The 17,038-nt window shown below is 45.4% G+C and overlaps 2 protein-coding genes across 3 annotated transcripts; one reads left to right on the forward strand and one right to left on the reverse strand.

Annotated features, from left to right (window-relative positions):
• Positions 1–195: 195 nt before the first annotated feature.
• LOC120835726 (rho-related GTP-binding protein RhoA-D) lies at positions 196–6,538 on the forward strand. Of its 2 annotated transcripts, none has more exons than XM_040204901.2 (5): positions 196–390; positions 3,969–4,126; positions 5,140–5,260; positions 5,421–5,551; positions 6,241–6,538. In XM_040204901.2, the coding sequence occupies exons 2-5, from the start codon at positions 3,971–3,973 to the stop codon at positions 6,412–6,414; spliced, it is 582 nt and encodes a 193-aa protein (XP_040060835.1). In that variant the 5' UTR covers positions 196–390; positions 3,969–3,970; the 3' UTR covers positions 6,415–6,538. The 2 variants fall into 2 exon arrangements, with proteins under 2 accessions (XP_040060835.1, XP_040060833.1); XM_040204899.2 differs by having other exon boundaries at positions 246–390; positions 5,421–5,569.
• A 990-nt stretch (positions 6,539–7,528) lies between these two features.
• On the reverse strand, positions 7,529–15,826 carry mov10a (Mov10 RNA helicase a). Its single transcript, XM_040204896.2, has 22 exons — positions 15,262–15,826; positions 15,064–15,169; positions 14,747–14,943; positions 13,565–13,809; positions 13,219–13,465; positions 12,916–13,056; positions 12,658–12,820; positions 12,432–12,583; positions 12,162–12,332; positions 11,649–11,796; positions 11,049–11,210; positions 10,618–10,721; positions 10,390–10,487; positions 10,094–10,192; positions 9,896–10,004; positions 9,677–9,794; positions 9,056–9,247; positions 8,894–8,965; positions 8,556–8,681; positions 8,363–8,451; positions 7,990–8,108; positions 7,529–7,897 (listed from the first exon to the last, which is right to left on the reverse strand). The coding sequence occupies exons 1-22, from the start codon at positions 15,378–15,380 to the stop codon at positions 7,848–7,850; spliced, it is 3,027 nt and encodes a 1,008-aa protein (XP_040060830.1). The 5' UTR covers positions 15,381–15,826; the 3' UTR covers positions 7,529–7,847.
• Positions 15,827–17,038: the final 1,212 nt, after the last annotated feature.

The raw sequence follows: 17,038 nt of genomic DNA on the forward strand, positions 1-17,038 counted from the left end.
TTGTGATTCCTGGGCTTCTTTAGAAACATGGTACAAACATCTAAATTTAGGTGACACAAAACACAACGAGTCCCTTTTTATGGTGATCAAACATTAAAGATAAGATATTTCATCCCCATAAATGTAACCCCACCCAACGGTAGCGACTGCCCCTTTTATTTTGAAAGGGCCTAAACGGAACCGGTATTTGGTGCGCTTCGCCCTCTTGCTTGCTGGTATCGGTGGGAGTGTCCTGGTCGCCTGCCCCCGTTTCTCAGCACCTTCTCTATAAAATTAGCGAATAATGCAGCAAGACTTCCCAGAGTGTGTCCGCGGATATGTGTCTGTGTCACCAGCGAGTCGAAAGCGAGGATTATTATTTATAAAAACGTCTCACCTGGCTGCAGACAGGTAATTATGAACCGGAAGCTGAAGTTTGACTCTTCGTTCTTATTTGACTGATACTTGCACGCAGCTTGTTCCTCCTTAATTGGCGGTTTAATCCCAGAGTGTAATGAAGTAAGCGAGCAGTGCGCGGGTAGTCGTGTGTTTGTTACACCTGTTGAAGGCTTCAACGTGGGAAGTTTCTAAGTCAGAGCATCGAATCCAGCCGCTGCGACGTCAATAAGCAAATATGAGACATTTCTATTCATAGGAGCGCTTCCTTTCCCTCATTATTTACGCTCGTCGTGTAAGACTTTCTTTGACCTGCCAACAATGACTCCTAAATTGTGTGTGCGTGCGTGTGTGTGCCCGCGTGTGCGTGTGCGTGTGTGTAACCATATCTGATCCCATTCATTGCATATGGGTTCAACAGGAAGGTCCAATGCATGAAAACTTTAAATCATTAAATTAAATTATAATATTGTCCTCATCCTCCTCAACAAGTTCAAACGTAATGAAAGCGGTTGATGATGACCGCAAAACTGTGTGAATGCAACAATGAAGTAAATTAATAGGTGATCACCAGATGATGAATCATTTTGGTAAATCTTTTTTTGAAGTAACAAAAATGCCAAATATTTTCTGTTCCAGCTTCTCAGATGTGAATATTTCCTGTAGAAAAAGCCTTTGGTTTATAATGCGAACTTCCTTTCATTATAAACCAAATTAATATTAATAGCGTATGGAAGCAGATTCTCTCCTCATGAAAAAAAGCCCCATGAGCTCAATCTGCTGGTCTCTGGCGGCACAGACCCCCGTATGCTGACGAGATCTGGTCTGGCCGAGTTATTGAATAGAAGTGAGTTATGAGGTGTCTGTTCCATCAGAGCCGTATGGCCTCTTTCTGCCTCCCCTTCCGTTTAGCCTCTCGTCATGGTATGGATACACCGCTTTTTGTTTTTGCTTTTTCCTCAAGGCGCTGATGGTTTCATTTCATTGGCTGTGGAGATTTGTTCATTTCCATGGGGGGCACCAGTAAAGGAAGGAGTGGGGGTGTTTAGTTCCATACGCCCAGTCACTGGATGAAGCCGACCTGATGCTGTGTTTTACACTCCTGCTTTTCTGTAGGAGAACTTGGCAATCACCTTTCAGTTGTATTCACTGGGGTCCTTTACTTCTCTCACAAGCTCTACGTTGTGCTTGAACAACCCAGTGTTTTTGAGAAGTCCTCTCTGTGTGGTCTGGTCTCTGTTGCCTCCTGTCAGATAAAAAGTACAACTGGTTAAAGGTGGTGTAGACCGCCGGTGATGTAGGTCTTTGCCAGTTTATGAGCTTTGACCCCTGTCTCACCTTGAGAGTTGTCGTTTGGATGCTAAAGGGCGTTCTGGTAAGGATCCCGTCCCGTTTTATGTACTTTAAAAAGCTTTTTTTTTTTTTTCTTTGTTCGAATGGGTTTTGCCTTCTTCCGTAAAGATTTCTGATAAAACGTGTAAGCTCTGAATGCTTAATCTGTCCCGCAGTCCAAATACAGCCCTGGTTTCATTGCTCTGCTGGTAATGACGTCAGAGTTTGACTGGACTCTTTGACAACTTTGTTTGTAATGGAAATCATGCCAAAAACCCAGGAGGTAACGTTCCGTGTTCATCACCTGATTGGTAACTCCACTGCGGTCGGTGTCAAATGCATTAAAAGAAGGTTAGTGGACGAGTGTCCTCCACGGACCTCGACGCGAATGAGTCCTCATCGAGGAGGAAACCTCTTTATCGGTCGGCTGTCTGGCTCTCAGGGTCGCGCCGACTCTGCTCGGCTTGTTGCGTGACCCTGATGGCCCCAGGAAGCGTCCTTCTGGAAGGAGGGGCGTAGTGTCCACCAACCCGGGGCGGCAAATAGTCGTAGGAAGTGATGCTGCTTTCCTTTTTTTTGTATTTGAAGGGTTCCTCGTGTTGCGTTTGAATCTACTGTAATGTAAACTTTCAGTCTGCAAATGGTATCATCTTTTTGTTCGCACAATAATGGAAATAGTACTTTCATACAACTTTGGAGGGTGCAGCAGTTAATGAGACAATGTTTTACACTTCTATCTGAACTTTGCATCGTACACCGAATCAAAGGCTCACTATATAAAAAAAAATATAGATATTGTCTGGCATCACAGTGACTGCATTTTGTCTGCACTTCGACCCAAATAAGTTGCATTGACGCACCGGCGTGATGTTGAACCTCGTGTGGAGGTCGAAAGGTCAGCCAGCTGAGGCTACTTGCAGATGAGTTGATTGCGTCAGGTTGACGTCGGGCTTTGATGTGATGGAGGAGCAGATGAACGCTGGCTGACGCGTGACGAACAGTCGACGACTACTACGGTGACTCTGTTGCAACCGGCCCAACTTCCTCCTCAGGAGAGCGATGGTTTCGTTTCACAGCGGAGCCCCTGAGGCCTCGGTACTGCGGTCTCCACCTCGCTTGGTTTGGAACCACCAGGCCGTCGCCGCTCCTCTTGGCCATCGGTGCAGCTGAACGTACCGTCCAGTTTCTCTGCAATCAATCGCAGAAACTGTCCCTTTTATTAAATATAATATGTTTTTTGTTCAAGATCTTGATTTAGCAAGGAAGGCCTCTAGGTGAAAAGCGGTGGCCGTAATCCAGATATCTGAACGTGTTCGTGATCATTCATCAGTTTTGGTGTTGCTGTGCATCAGCAGAGATTAAACAGTGGGCGTTTTCATAAAGATGGATTGTTCGATAGAAGATAACTTCCTCTAAAGTGTGTTTCCCCACTGTAGAGGATCGCTGTCTGGCAGGAAATGGATGAGGTGAGGCACCAGATGACTATTTGCACAGCTGCTGCCAGGCCCGGGGAGCCGCTTACTCCTCCCTACGCGGCCCCCACCAACTCAACCGGTCCCCTCAACCAGGCCTGTTGCAACAGTGCTCCCTGGTTCTTGCTGATTGCATCTATTTATTTTTTTGCAGCTTATACCAGTTTTTACAGCTCGTTTTTTTAAGCGTGCAGCGTAACTGATGAGCATGTGGAACAGATTTAGCTTCTGTCTCGTCTGTGCATTTTGAGAGAATGCGGGATATTCTCTACCACCTACAAGAGCACTTGAGGTCAGGTTTTTATCTGCTTTAGGACACCAGTAAGTGCTTTTACCAGCGGCTCTGATTTCCCGGATGCGTTTTCTTTCCACACGTTGCAGAGGGAAACGAACTGGGAGGGGCTGTCGCATTCCTGCTCGCCCCAGTTTTTCTCTCCCACCAGCTTCCTCCTCGTGTAGCTTTTGTTGTCTTGATGTGTCATCTGTTGGCTAAAGGTCTGCCTGTGATCAGGGAGCACTCCCCTCAGGTGACGCAGACATGAAGGTCTGATGTCCACGTGGCCGCTTTGGAGCAGATAAGCGTTATCTTGTGTTCCTGCAATCTGGAGGAATGATTCAGACATCTGTAGCCTGCAATGCACAAAGGAGATGACAAAAAAGGGACCGTTTGTGTCAAGCAAACGTTCAGCCTATAATGGCAAAATGTATTTTGTAGTACTGCTGATCATCTTGACGCAACTGAGTTTCTTTTCAATATCTGTCTATGCTCTCCTGCTGGTTTCCCGACAGAGATGGCAGCCATTCGGAAGAAGCTGGTCATTGTCGGCGATGGCGCTTGTGGGAAAACGTGCCTCCTCATTGTTTTCAGTAAAGACCAGTTTCCTGAAGTCTACGTTCCAACAGTGTTCGAGAACTACATCGCTGACATCGAGGTTGATGGAAAGCAGGTTCGTACCTTCCTAACGCTCTAGCAAGCAGTCTAGACGTGGTTCTTTCTGCTTGCTCTCACGGTCATTTCAAGATGTAATATTAGTGAACAAATTTAGCTTTTTTGCTTTAAAAAGAGACACGAAGGTCGAATGTGGCTCAAGTTCAGTTCGGTCAAAACAAGAATGTCATGAAGTAGTTTCTTTTTTAATCAGTTTGTTGTTTCACCTGCATGCAGAAAGCAGCTGAACAAAGTAAATGAAGTAATGTTTCTGCAATGTGGTTGCAAAGTCGTGCGTGCGTGACATCCTCCGATCGGACTCCCACGTTGTTGGTCACTGAGGCTGGTCTGAACAGCAGATGGCTCGTTATGTCAAAGGGTTTTGTACCGTTGAGGGCCCCCCCACCCCTCTCTGCAGGATCCCTGCTTGCCAAAAACAGGAAATGACTCTACTCTCCAACTTCCTGTTCACACAGGGAACAGGGATGTCTTCTGGCAACCCCTCTCTACCCGATAAACGCCTCTCATTTCCTGTCCTGGTCCCTCCCGGGAGGGAGGGAGGGGGGTTTAACTATTGTGTTCTGCACAGGAAATATGACGTTGGGATCCATGATTGAAACCAGTAGGTGGGGATCATGTTTGGTCGTATTTTTGGCCACGTTTTTTCAGTTATCCATCTTCAACTTTCAGGCGGGCGGCAGTGAAAAACATCCAGTCAAACAATCATCCCCTAAAATGTTGGTCCTCCCGCCGCTCAGAGGGTAACAGACCATTTCCATTGCACCTTCGATGGATTCGGCAGGCTCTAAAAATAAATGTTCTTATCTTAAGTGTGCGGTGCACAACAAGTCCACTGGGAACGTGACTGGTTGCTCATGCAGCCCCCGCCCTCCCCTTCCAACCCTCTGAAACCCTATTTTGGGACCATTTGACTGATGCTTGTGCTCTGTTAGCGTACCGGACTTGCTAATCTCCCACTTTCCCATCAAAGTTGTTGTTTTATTGGTATGTTTCTGTTGCGATGTCGCTCAGGTGGAGTTGGCGCTGTGGGACACTGCAGGCCAGGAGGACTACGACCGGTTGAGGCCGCTCTCCTACCCGGACACCGATGTCATCCTCATGTGCTTCTCCATCGACAGCCCAGACAGTTTGGGTATAAACTATACTAGTAGTTTGGGTTTTTAATGCCTAGCTGGGATAGAAAAATACAGCTTTTGTAACATTAAAAGATGCCCGACTTGTACTGTGTAAAAGTAATATTTGTTTTTGGAGTTTAGTGCTGCTCACATGCTTTTTTTTTTTTTTTTTCTCAGAAAATATCCCTGAGAAGTGGACGCCTGAGGTGAAGCACTTCTGTCCCAAAGTCCCCATCATCCTTGTGGGGAACAAGCGGGACCTGAGGAATGATGAGCCCACACGGAGGGAGCTGGCCAAGATGAAGCAGGTGCAAAAGCCTCTGAAGGTCAATCAATGGGGGAAAAAGGAAACCGCACATGGTTAATTGGGGAGAAGTAGGGACCTGTGTGCAGAGTGGGAACATTTCGACAACTCTTCTGAATTATTTATGTTCATATTGATGACAGACATGGCTGACTACTGCATGAAAAGGGGAAGCTTTGTGGTCATGTTGCCCTCGAGAAACTAGCATCAACATACATACATAAAGGGCAAACCGATGAACTATTAACTAAGGAAGAATTTGAGCAATTTTCTTAAATGTCAATGGAGCGATTTAACTTTATTTTACCTGAGATGACTTCCCGTTGTGACAGCGTAAGTAATCTATTAACGGCAGCATATTGGTTTAGTGTGACACAGCATGTCGTTGTGACCTGTTCTCCATCCAGGTCCTCGTGATGGAAACGACACTCGCGTGGGCAGGAATGTTGTCACGACTGCTTTGAAGAATAAATGATTGCAGCTCTGATTATGCTTTGCGTTTTAATAAAAGTTAAAATCTCCTTTGCATCTTCAGTATTTATTATGGTCTATGCTTAAATTCACACCTTTTTTTTACTGTAACATGTTTACGTTATTTTAAGACAAAATAGTCTTTCTGACTAATCCCTGTCTGTTTAAAAAAAAATTTTTTTTGTATATTACCTTACAACAATTTCTCTTCCAACCCCACAGGAGCCGGTGAGGACGGAAGAAGGCAAAGACATGGCCAGCAGAATCTGTGCTTTTGGCTATTTGGAGTGCTCTGCCAAGACCAAGGACGGCGTGCGGGAAGTGTTCGAGATGGCCACCAGGGCGGCGCTGCAGGTCCGCAAGCCTCAGAAGAAAGGCGGCTGCCAGCTGCTGTGAGCGCGGACCGAAAAGCAGCGACCTTTCACCAAATGACTTTATCTTCACAATAACGGACATAAACTGTATGCAAAAAAAAATAAAAACAAATACAAGGAATAAACTCTATAACTGTGCTTAGAAATGTATTTAATTCCGTTTTCATTGCCCACTTTTTCTTATTTGTAGTGTAAGGGATGTACTCATTTGTGTGCATCCCTTACAGCGACTGAAAGGAAGGCCCAAGTCTAAAACCTGCCCTCTTTTGTTGAAAGAGGGGAACAGCCTTCAATCTTTTTCTTTTTTTTGCATTCCGGCACAAATGAAGGTCACCAGCTGTTGGACCTCGTTGGCCCAGTGGTGGAATCTGTGTCTTGTCAGAACTGTTGGTAACTGAGTTTTGTTTTTTCGTGGTGCCTTCGCTGATGTGCCTTTTAGTTTTCTCCCAGAACAGGATAGACCATCTGCACTATGCTAAACATCCAGTGACCAGGTCAAGAGTGACATTTCTGCACAAAGCACGGCTATTAATATTTAATCCTATGCCTCATCTTGTCAGGCAAAGTAGAGAATGCTAATTTGTTTCATACTTTCAAGAATGAATCGTGGGAAAATTCTCCTAAAAATATTTCTATATCTGCAGGTAATATCTCTTTAACAGTTTAGTGTTACTCGTCTGGATCCATGTTGGACTTGAGCTTCCCTTGGTGATAAACATTTGGTCTCATGTTGAATATCAATGGTCCACTCTGAATTTGCCGTTACACTTGTCTCCCCTCAGAATAGATTTGACTTGCAATGCTCCAAAGGGCCAATGACGTCTTGCACTGCTTGTAATCTCCATAAACTACGGCCATATCAGTTATGCCATTTGTAAGGCAACTTCCTACGCTTTCAGTGTGTGGTTGAGTTGAGGTTGAGAACTATTTAGCTCTATTAAAAGTCCCTGAGCATGTATAATGTGGTTTGTGTATACAAATAAAGTTAAGAAAACTGAGTTAAGCGAGCGGTAAACGTCCAAAGTATTTTAAATTCTAATGCTTTGTAAACTTGACTGATTTTGTGTGAATATTGTTATCCGGTCAACTCTCCTCAGGTATGGTTTTACATCAACTGTTCTGCCAGGACAACGTGGTTCAGAAGTAGATTTATTTCATGTATCAGATCATTTTAAAAGGTTAAATGCAAACAGCAGTAAGACCACGGTGAATTCCTGAGAAGTGTAAGTCATTTTTTTACCGTGCCAAACTTTATTTAAAAAGCCACTGGAGAGAAAGTCAAGAACAGGATTTAATGATTAATTTGTAGCATAAACATCAAAACCTAAACCGTGATTAAAATGATATATTCCTAAACACTAGATGCCAATGTCAAAAGCTCAGAAGAGAGTGCATATGAATCCTAAGTAAATGGAGAAGTCTTTGATTTGTCACTGCAAATTCTTTTGAGAGACGTTAATGCTCATTCTTCCAATGTTGGTCCAGGAAGCTTTCTTCTACAGGATCTATGACAAATGCACAAAGACAACATTTTTTATTTCTTAATAGGACAAAGGCAATTTGTTTGATTTTATCTTGAGGTTCTATCTGAACTGACCGTCAGACTCCACGCTAATTTTCAGGGTTGCCAACCGTGACACAATATCGTCCTCTCCTTCAGCGTCGTCAAAGTGAAATCCAGTGTAGCCGTTCTCCTGCACGCAGTAGCTGATGAACCTGCACGTGAATAAACAGACACAAATTGTGCAAAAGTCGTGTAGTGCTCCTGAAAGAAAAACAAACATGGATATCTAAAACTAAATCTATAAATGGGTAAACTTCAGCCGCTGTTACAATACAGACGTGAGCAGTTTTTTGCCGTTTCGATGGTCAAGAATACAATCCCAATCAAATTCCCATACAAGGCTCACAACTCTCTCTAAAATGGAAAGAATCCTCCTCTTGGATTCCATCTGACATCTCGGCCTTACTTCTCCCAGGTGGGGTCCTTGTTGAGGATCACAGGGTTTCCCACAACTATCAACAGGGACCTGGCTCTGGTCAGTGCCACGTTGAATCTCTGCAGTAAGATGCACACACACACATTAAAAGGAAAATGAGAAAAATATATTAAAGACCCTGCCGGTTTCCTCATATGAAAGAAAAATGAATTTCAAAACGCACCTTTTCGTTTGACAGGAATCCGATGCTGAAGTCTTTGTCCATCTTGACGTAGTTGACGCTGCTGCGGACAGTAGAGACCATGATGATCCTCCTCTCTTGTCCCTGAAACTCCTCCACAGACCCCACCTGGCGGCGCAAAGAGAAAGGTACAAATCGGGGTTTCAAATAATATACATAACAAAATCCGTATTTCCTTTAACGTGTGTATTTAGGGACACAGGAGAACAGCATTTTTTAACGTCCCCGTCTTGTTTACATGCCGCCGAGTCTTTAAATGAGCATCCTTGTATTTCTTTCACTTAAACAGATGAGGATATGTTAGGAGCGGCATTGCGAACCTTCAGCTCTTTGAGATCACTCAATCCCTTCAGAGCTGCGACGGACCTCAGGGCCTTTTGGATCTTCTCCACCTGTAAGAAAAGTAAGAATGTTGCCGACGTCGTGTTCAAACTGTTCATCCACAACTGTAGAAAACACGACTGAATGGCGGTCAGACCCACTTGTTTCCTGTAAGGGGCGATTATGCCGATGTCTTTAGCCGAGAGTTTGGGGAGACCGTCCTTTCCTTGCGTTTCCATCAGCTTGGTCAGGTAGTCGACCAGAACTTCAATCTCACACACGTTGAAGAAAGAGGGACTGTTGGCCTCTCGCTCGTCTTTCCCCATCACGCCGTGGAAGATCAGAGGGAAACCCTGTAGTGACCAGAGAGCGAGCGGCTGTCGGTTACCCACCCGAGCGGTGTGCATGGTCGCCTCACAACAAGAAGGTCCAAATAATTATTTCTTTACATGCATACAACTAGGGATACAACTAGACGGATACAAAATGAAATGGCCCCAAATCAGCGCAGCACAGGTGGAAATATCCTGACTTAAAAGTCCCCTGGTGTGGGTCAAGTTTTATCATACACTTCCCATGATGCAACAGAAAAGCACTTTTTGTATTCGGTTTGAATGTAGATCATTTGTACTTTGCCATTTCACATGTAACTATAAATATATATACACATTGTAACTATTACTATTTTGAATGGTTTGCTATGTATGAGGACGATATCACTGCTGAGATGTCATTTTAGAAGCTTAGAGAAATTACTAAACAGAATATCCTTGCAGCCATACTTTTTGGGGTAGGTGTTCCCAGTTGCAGTAGGTCTCACGCTCCCCCCGGTCAGCAAACACCTGCAGTTCATTCTCATAGAAGAGCTCGTTGGGGATTTTCAGAATGGAAGCGTGAGACCTTAATTAAAAAAAAAAAAAAAAAGAATCAAAAAAGAAAAGCTGTAGAGCTTTAATTAAAATTATAACAAGCAAAATGGAGGTGAAAAACAGAAGACGTACCTGTAGTTTCGAAGCAGTTTGCTGACAAAACGGGTGTCAAAGTGCCCCGACTCTGCGTTTTTCTGATACAAAGTGTTCTGTTTCATCAGTCTCTCAAGCAGAGACAGCCCTGAACAAACACAATTATCTCAGACTTACATTCTGTGCCTCCAAATAATGTGGTGCCTGGACCCTGAACACACAGCAACAACTACTTACCAAGTCCATACTGCTGGGCGAAACGGGACCGGAGGATCGGCCCCAGCTGCTTGGGATCTCCTGCCAGCACCAGCTGACCACTCTCTGTGCTGAGCAGACCTGAGACACAAAGTCAGACCCATCGGGGACAAGATGCACCTCTTTCTGCTCTGGGGAAGCTCTAACCAACTTATACATCGGGGACCTTTAATCGTAAGATCGTAAGAATGTGAACGTACTGACAGATGTGTTCGATTTAACGCAGATGTACTGTTAGTCCGACAATTGACGTCTGGAAACCGCAAAAAGCTGCTTACCTGCAATGGCAATGACGCACTCTGGCTCCACGGCCTGGCCTCCTTCATCCAAAAAGACGTGGGTAAAATGGCCGACTGGGATTCCTCCGGACACCAGCCTGAAAACAAAACACAAATATTATCATAATAACAAGTGTAAAAGGAAATGAATTACAGTTTAAACTAAAGGACAATGCCAAAAGCCAACTAGAGCAGCATAGTGAATAAATACTGATAAAAGCCGCTTACCTGCCGGCTGTGACCATTGTAGTAGCTATGATCCTGTATGTCATCAGAACTTCTTTCTCTGGAAACACAAAACCCGCCTGGGTCTGGTCCCAGTTGCAATTTGTCTAGAAGGGACAAAAAAAATGAGAAAATACACTTAAAATGCAGATATAATGCTGTTCTATCCAGAGTATACCTGTTCTTCACACAGTTTGGGTAAACAAAACACTTTTACTTTAACAATGCCTTAATATGCAGAATTACTATCTATTCTATTGAATGTTAAGGGACCAACATACAACCTAATTTGATGATTCGTGTTCACATGTGTTCTAAATCAGAGGATATCGAAAGCTTAAATGTGTTTATTTGCAATTCCCCACCAATCACAGCCTGTTTATATGCGGTAACCGGATTATGCCGTGGACCTAGAAAAGCCAACGGATGCTCACCAGCAGGGTCGTGGGGATGCTTCTTGGGTCTCGGCTGCTGGCGTAGACGCGGTAAATCTGAGAAGCATCCGTGTGAACCATCAGTCGCTCACAGAGGAGGTCGCACGCACTGTTCGAAGGAGCGCAGGCGAGGATGCGGGCTGACGGGTCTGCAAGGCTGACCTGTCGACAAAAGCAAAAGGGAAATTTGTCACTTTTGTCATTACCAACAAATAATTTGACGCTTTGCTGAAAAGAAAATCAGAAACAATGTTGTTGCAGTGTGTACGTCATGGAAGTAATTTGACCAGTCATAGTCTATTTTAAACACATAGATGTGTGATTTATGTTTCAGAACACTCTAAATGAAGTCTAAAATATCAATATGATAAATATTCACGAACAAATAATCAACGGGTGTGAAAAGATACCTGCTGTTGTTCTACTGAGACTTCAATCAAAAATTAAATCTGATTTAGAAATATGAGGGTGCGGTTTCATTGGATTATACAGACAGTGGCATCTCCGTGGCAACCAAGCACCCCAACCCCTTTCTATAGCCATTTCCCTCCCGCCAAAAGAAGTGACATCATATTTGTCCAGTAAGGAAAGACTTAATACCTGCTGCATAGCTTCGACCATGGTGATCGTCTTTCCAGTTCCGGGGGGTCCAAACACCAGATGGGGGGCGGGCTTTGACGATCCGGCCACGATGCGCTGCACCGCGGCTCGTTGCTCCGGATTGTTTTCCAGCTGCTGGTTGAACATCCTGGAGAGTGACGATAGGAGAACGCGTCTTTAAACCGTGCGCGCCGGTGAAACACTTTACACTTCATGCGTGCGTCCGAAAAGACACGGCGATCCTCGATATTTTTCCCCTAATCCACTCAATGCAGGCGTGTGGCATTTCACCCAAGAACGGCCCGTTCTTACGATATGGCGGATAAGATCCCGGAGAGCCGAGGCTGTTGGGCTCACTCTCTCGTCACCAGGAGTTCATGCGCTCTTATCAATTATACCAGATGGCGTCGAGCTCCTTTTACTCTACCGGCACACGAGATACAGATTCTGAGGTGGTTTGCTTTGTGCGCTCGTAGAAGATCTTTGAACTTTGGGTGCAAGCAGGCACCGTACCGGAGTTCAGGCGTGGCGCGTTGAGCCACCGCCGCCCCAGACGGAAACAGCACCTCGCCGAGCCCGTGATTTACCGCCAGCTGCGCGGCCCGATGTTGCAGCCTCAAGGAGTGCCGGTTGAGAGTGAACTCGACGTCAAACTTCATGTTGCCGATGCAAAGCTGCAGCAACCTGAAACGTGGGCAAAATGAGAGGAAAAGGTGTTTTATTCACCGCCTGAGGCGTAGACCGGGTGCCCCAACAGACGAGGGTCCGCGGCTCGGCTCGTACCTCTTTGAGAAGCCCAGCTTCACGCTGTCCAGCTCCACTCTGTGGACGTACCCAGCGTACACGGTGATCGGCTGGACCGTGTCCCCTGATTTGGACACCCTGAGACAGTCTCCTCGTAGCACAGACGGACGATTCTCAGCTACACCAGGAACCTGTTGGGAGAATAAACAGCTGTGTTTTGTTTTTTGTTTCATTGCAGATCAGAAGAAGGTGAGGACTGATTTACTCTGAGTGCGAGGAGTTTTTTGTTGCTCTGGTCTTGGATCATGGTTTGATCGTGGAGGTCGTACTTCCTGATGTCCACCTCCATCTGGATCTCTTCCAGGTGCAGCAGGAGGCTTAATCTCTGAGCATATGTCTTCATCTGCAAGGGAGAGTCGAGGAGACCCCTGGGCACAAAGCACACGCACTCAAACATTGTGCCCATCGGGGAGTTCAGCCCGCAAAATAGATATCGCTGAAAATAATTGGCTTGGTTTCTCACTTCACTGAAGCCAATTTCTGCCTCGCAGCTGGAGAGAGGTACTCAGAGTCCTCCATCCTTTGTTTAGCCAGTTCCTTCAGATAATAAGGGTACCTAAAGTCTCCTGATTTCACCGTCGCCTTCGGAGGCTGGGCCCCAGATCTGCATCGAACAAAACCAAATCCCGTCACGCATGAATAAAAGCACACTTGTGTGAAAGGTTCTGGGTCCATTTGTTGATCGGTTCCCATTATCAGGGAAGAAGAGTTCTCTCAGCCATCCCCCAAATCCACGCATCTACGTATACATCTTTTTATACCTTACCTCTGAGGAGGTACCCCCTCCACTAGCACAGTGTTGACGGGCTTGTACGTGACCCTCTGGAACGGTTCGTAAGGAGCCACGGGCCCCAGCTCCTCAGCCAGAGGGGTCGCGGCTACTGCTTCCATCTCCCTCACGATGCAAAAGGGCGCCGACGCCGGCCCATCGGGGCAGAACTCAAAGTACATGGTGGCGGGGAAATACCCGTAGTGGTTGAGCCTGTAACAAACCACGACCTCGTAGCTTTCTCCTGTGAGAGAAGGAAGGCGGAAGAGGAGGAGACGTGAGCGTCAAATACCTCTCCCTTAAAAAACAGAGCCGGGGGGGGGAGGGGGGTCAGTGGTCTCACCGGGACAGAGGAACAGCGGGGCGGCTCGGTTCACTCTCCTCTCATCCTCCAGGGTGAAACAGCGGATCTTGTGCAGGGCCGTGTAGGAGGTGAAGTGTACGGAGTCTGGGCCCTTGTTCAAAATGTGGAACCTGAGGAGGAACGGCTCCCTCAGACGACCCACGGTGAACTGCACCTTGCCGCCGCCGCTCGCCACGGGGTCCGAGGTGATCTCAATGCCCCCCTTGTCAGCGGTCAACTTCTTCCTGTAGGGGAAGAGGGTCGTCGTCAGGCTGCAGAGTTTACAAACTGTGAGGCGTGGAACTGAGAGAGAAAACACTGTATGAGTCGAACACTCCCATCTGTTGTGTAACGGAGTCTGTCCTCTATCAGATAAATGATAAATGAAAGTCTTTGAGTATCTTCACAGGGTTGAAAATTTAATCTGAATCCCATTATTTCTCTTCAAGGGGTTTGCTACATTTGGATATGGGATATGAGAGCAGGCGGCCGGTTGAAAAGCTGCAGAATGTCCCGAGCAGGATCCGCACTGAGGACACAGTTGATCTTTAGTACTTTAACCGCTAATCTGCCCAGGGGCCCTTAGGTCAACAGTCTATCACAGGACCAAGAAAAACACAGATTCCCTCCTGTAATTATGTTGTTTTTTTCACTATTACTTGCATATTTGTGTGTATTTAAATCCAACTATGTTAGTATATATCGAACATAAAAATGTAGTTTTTCTTCCTTCCTTCCTTTCCTGTTACTTTTATTAACTCGTTTTTTTTTTCCTGCCCGTTTTATTCCACCCTATCATGAGGGCGGAGAGGGCGTTAACTGCATTTTTGTTGACCTTTTGTCGTACAGGAAAATAAAATTGAACCTTGACCTTCAAAAGCCACCAGAAATATGACGGCAAAGCTGGTTCCGTTTTTTTCCAAACATATGGTACAGATTTCTTCGGTTGTTGTTAGCGTTTGTGTGATTCTATGAAAGTGTGTTATGTAGGTTCATATTATAATCAATGTTTATGTTTTATCCCCAATATGCACTGTAACTGAACCTACAGTTGCATGTTATGAACACAGCGTGAAGATCACCCGTTTCTTTATGTCAGTGCACACGAAAGGCCGGACAATAAAAAAAAAATAGACTTAATTTCAAATGGCAGTAAAACGCTACAAAAGGGCCGACGCGCACCTGTTCACCCGCAACTTGTGGAGGATTTCCGTAGCCAGCTTCTTCTTCGGGGTGAGCACGGGCTTCATGGGAGTTGAGGGGCCAGAGGAGGCCGACGACGACGGCGTCCCATCCGTCGTCGTCTGAGAGTCAGAACCTGGAGTGTGTGGAGCCTGAGGGGCCCGGGGCCTCCTCCATTGGTCGCAATACACTCGGACCTGCGGTGGTGTTTCAAAAGTAAATAAGCAAATGCATACAATGACACTTGACATCTATTTTCTTCACTCTTGTGTGCAGTCCTGCTCCCTCAACAAAGGAAAACAAAAGGCAAATCTCACCTGAGGCTTGACATTTATGTAGATCTCCCCATTCCTCGCGCTTGCTTTTTGGAACTTCACCAGGGCGTAGAGGACATTGCTAAAGGAAGGGTCTTTAATTCCTTCTCTGTGAACATAAGCACACGGAAAGAAGTTAAAACCACCGCATTGTGTTATTTTTTTATTTTATTTACATTTTTTGTCGCAGCCTGACATTACCTGCCCCTGAACTCAGAGTTGTAGATGTTGCGAAGTTCTGTTTTACTGGTGGTGGATGCTCGGTCCCCGAGAAACTCCACAAAGTCCAGTCCTGACTCGAGCGACTCTTTGAGCGGCATGACGTCGTGTCACAAGCCGCCGCAGCTGACTCTCCACCGGCTCCCGACGAGGAAGTTCACCCGGTTCACCGACCGCCTCCCGTCGGTCTCCTCGACGCTGCGAATACGCGGCACGTTTCCGCGATGCTAACAGCTAATGTGTTGCGCGCGCCTCGGGGATTGTTCGCGGTGTACAGAAACCTTAACTAACGTTACATTCTGGACGGGTGCCGGGAGGAAACGTCAGCGTGTGTTTCACATAAGAAAAAGACGGCGGGGGGGGCGGTCGGCGGAATAAAATGCCGAGTTGGAACGAACAACTTAAGCGCAAAAGTCTTGTTTCTTTATTTGTCAAAGCTCAGCTGTTGAATTCCAACCCGCTTCCCGACTATTGCGGCGAGGAGGCTCCACGTCCTCAGACGCGTCATTGTTGACGCTCCCTGAGCCGCGTGGGGGTCACGTGAGATGGGCGTTTCCAGCTTGTGATCACGTGTCATCATTTTCTTCTCAAAGCACACGTTCATTCCAGCTGGTGAGAGATCATATCGGCGACTGGAAAGATTGGAAATGTGATAGCAAAACATAAATAACGTCACGTGTATTACTTTTTAACAAAACGATTATTTAACAGTAATTGTTAGTGAACTGTTTTATATTAATGTAATTGTATATGAATTAATAGATCAACTAATCAATACATTCACAAATTATTTCAGCTGTAATTGACAGTCAACAGAATTGATCAGCGATAGAAGTTTGCAATATGTATTCTCAAAATGCTCACACACAAAGCAACAGTGCACTTGAAAATATAATGATTATATTCTTCGTTTGGAGTGACTGACTCTGACATTCCACTGGTCACTTTGAGTTGTCACTTTTCACTCGTCACTTTTGTCACTTCCTGTTCGCTAGTGCACTTTTTAAATATTTTTAACCTGTACTTTATTCTTTTATTTTAAACTAACCCATAGCCTTATTCTACTAACTCATAGCAATTATCTCATTGAAACCACCAAATTAATTCCACATTTCGAAGACTAAAAAGCAGGATTCTCTGTCCCCTGAAGGTGCTGATAACGGAGCATGGAGACCTGGGCAACGGCCGCTTCTTTGACCCTCACAACAAGATCTCCTTCAAGTTTGACCACCTGAGAAAGGAAGCCAGCGACCCCCAGCCCCACGACGGCGGATCAGCCCTCAAGTCTTGGAGGGACACCTGTGAATCTGCCCTGAGGGCCTAAGTGCCCATTGTCATACTGTCTACTGTCATGCACCAACTGCCAAGTCAAAATCCTTGTATGTATGACATATTTTGGCAATAAATGTTTCCTGATTCCTGATACATACTTAGTTGACGTGTAACATGAAATGTAAAGTGAAGGAACGCAACGGAACAATTTTTCCATATACTGTAATGCCAAATTCCCCATCACAACCCAAACTACCTGAGACATTGTTACGTACTTAAATGTTGTTTGTCAACCTAAATCTCTAAATACATACATTTCAAATTGTATCCCACTACACAAGGATCTGGTGTTACGTACAAGATTCTAATGGATAATACTAAAGTTTATTTCAATTATTACCTTTTTGCCAAAAAACAGTAAGAACCATTGTACAAAAGGGAACGTGTTACGAGTGTAAAAGTCCTCCCAGGTCAATAAATGCCTCAT

This window comes from Gasterosteus aculeatus, chromosome 17, assembly GCF_964276395.1.
Source record: "Gasterosteus aculeatus chromosome 17, fGasAcu3.hap1.1, whole genome shotgun sequence".
Classification (NCBI taxonomy): domain Eukaryota; kingdom Metazoa; phylum Chordata; class Actinopteri; order Perciformes; family Gasterosteidae; genus Gasterosteus; species Gasterosteus aculeatus.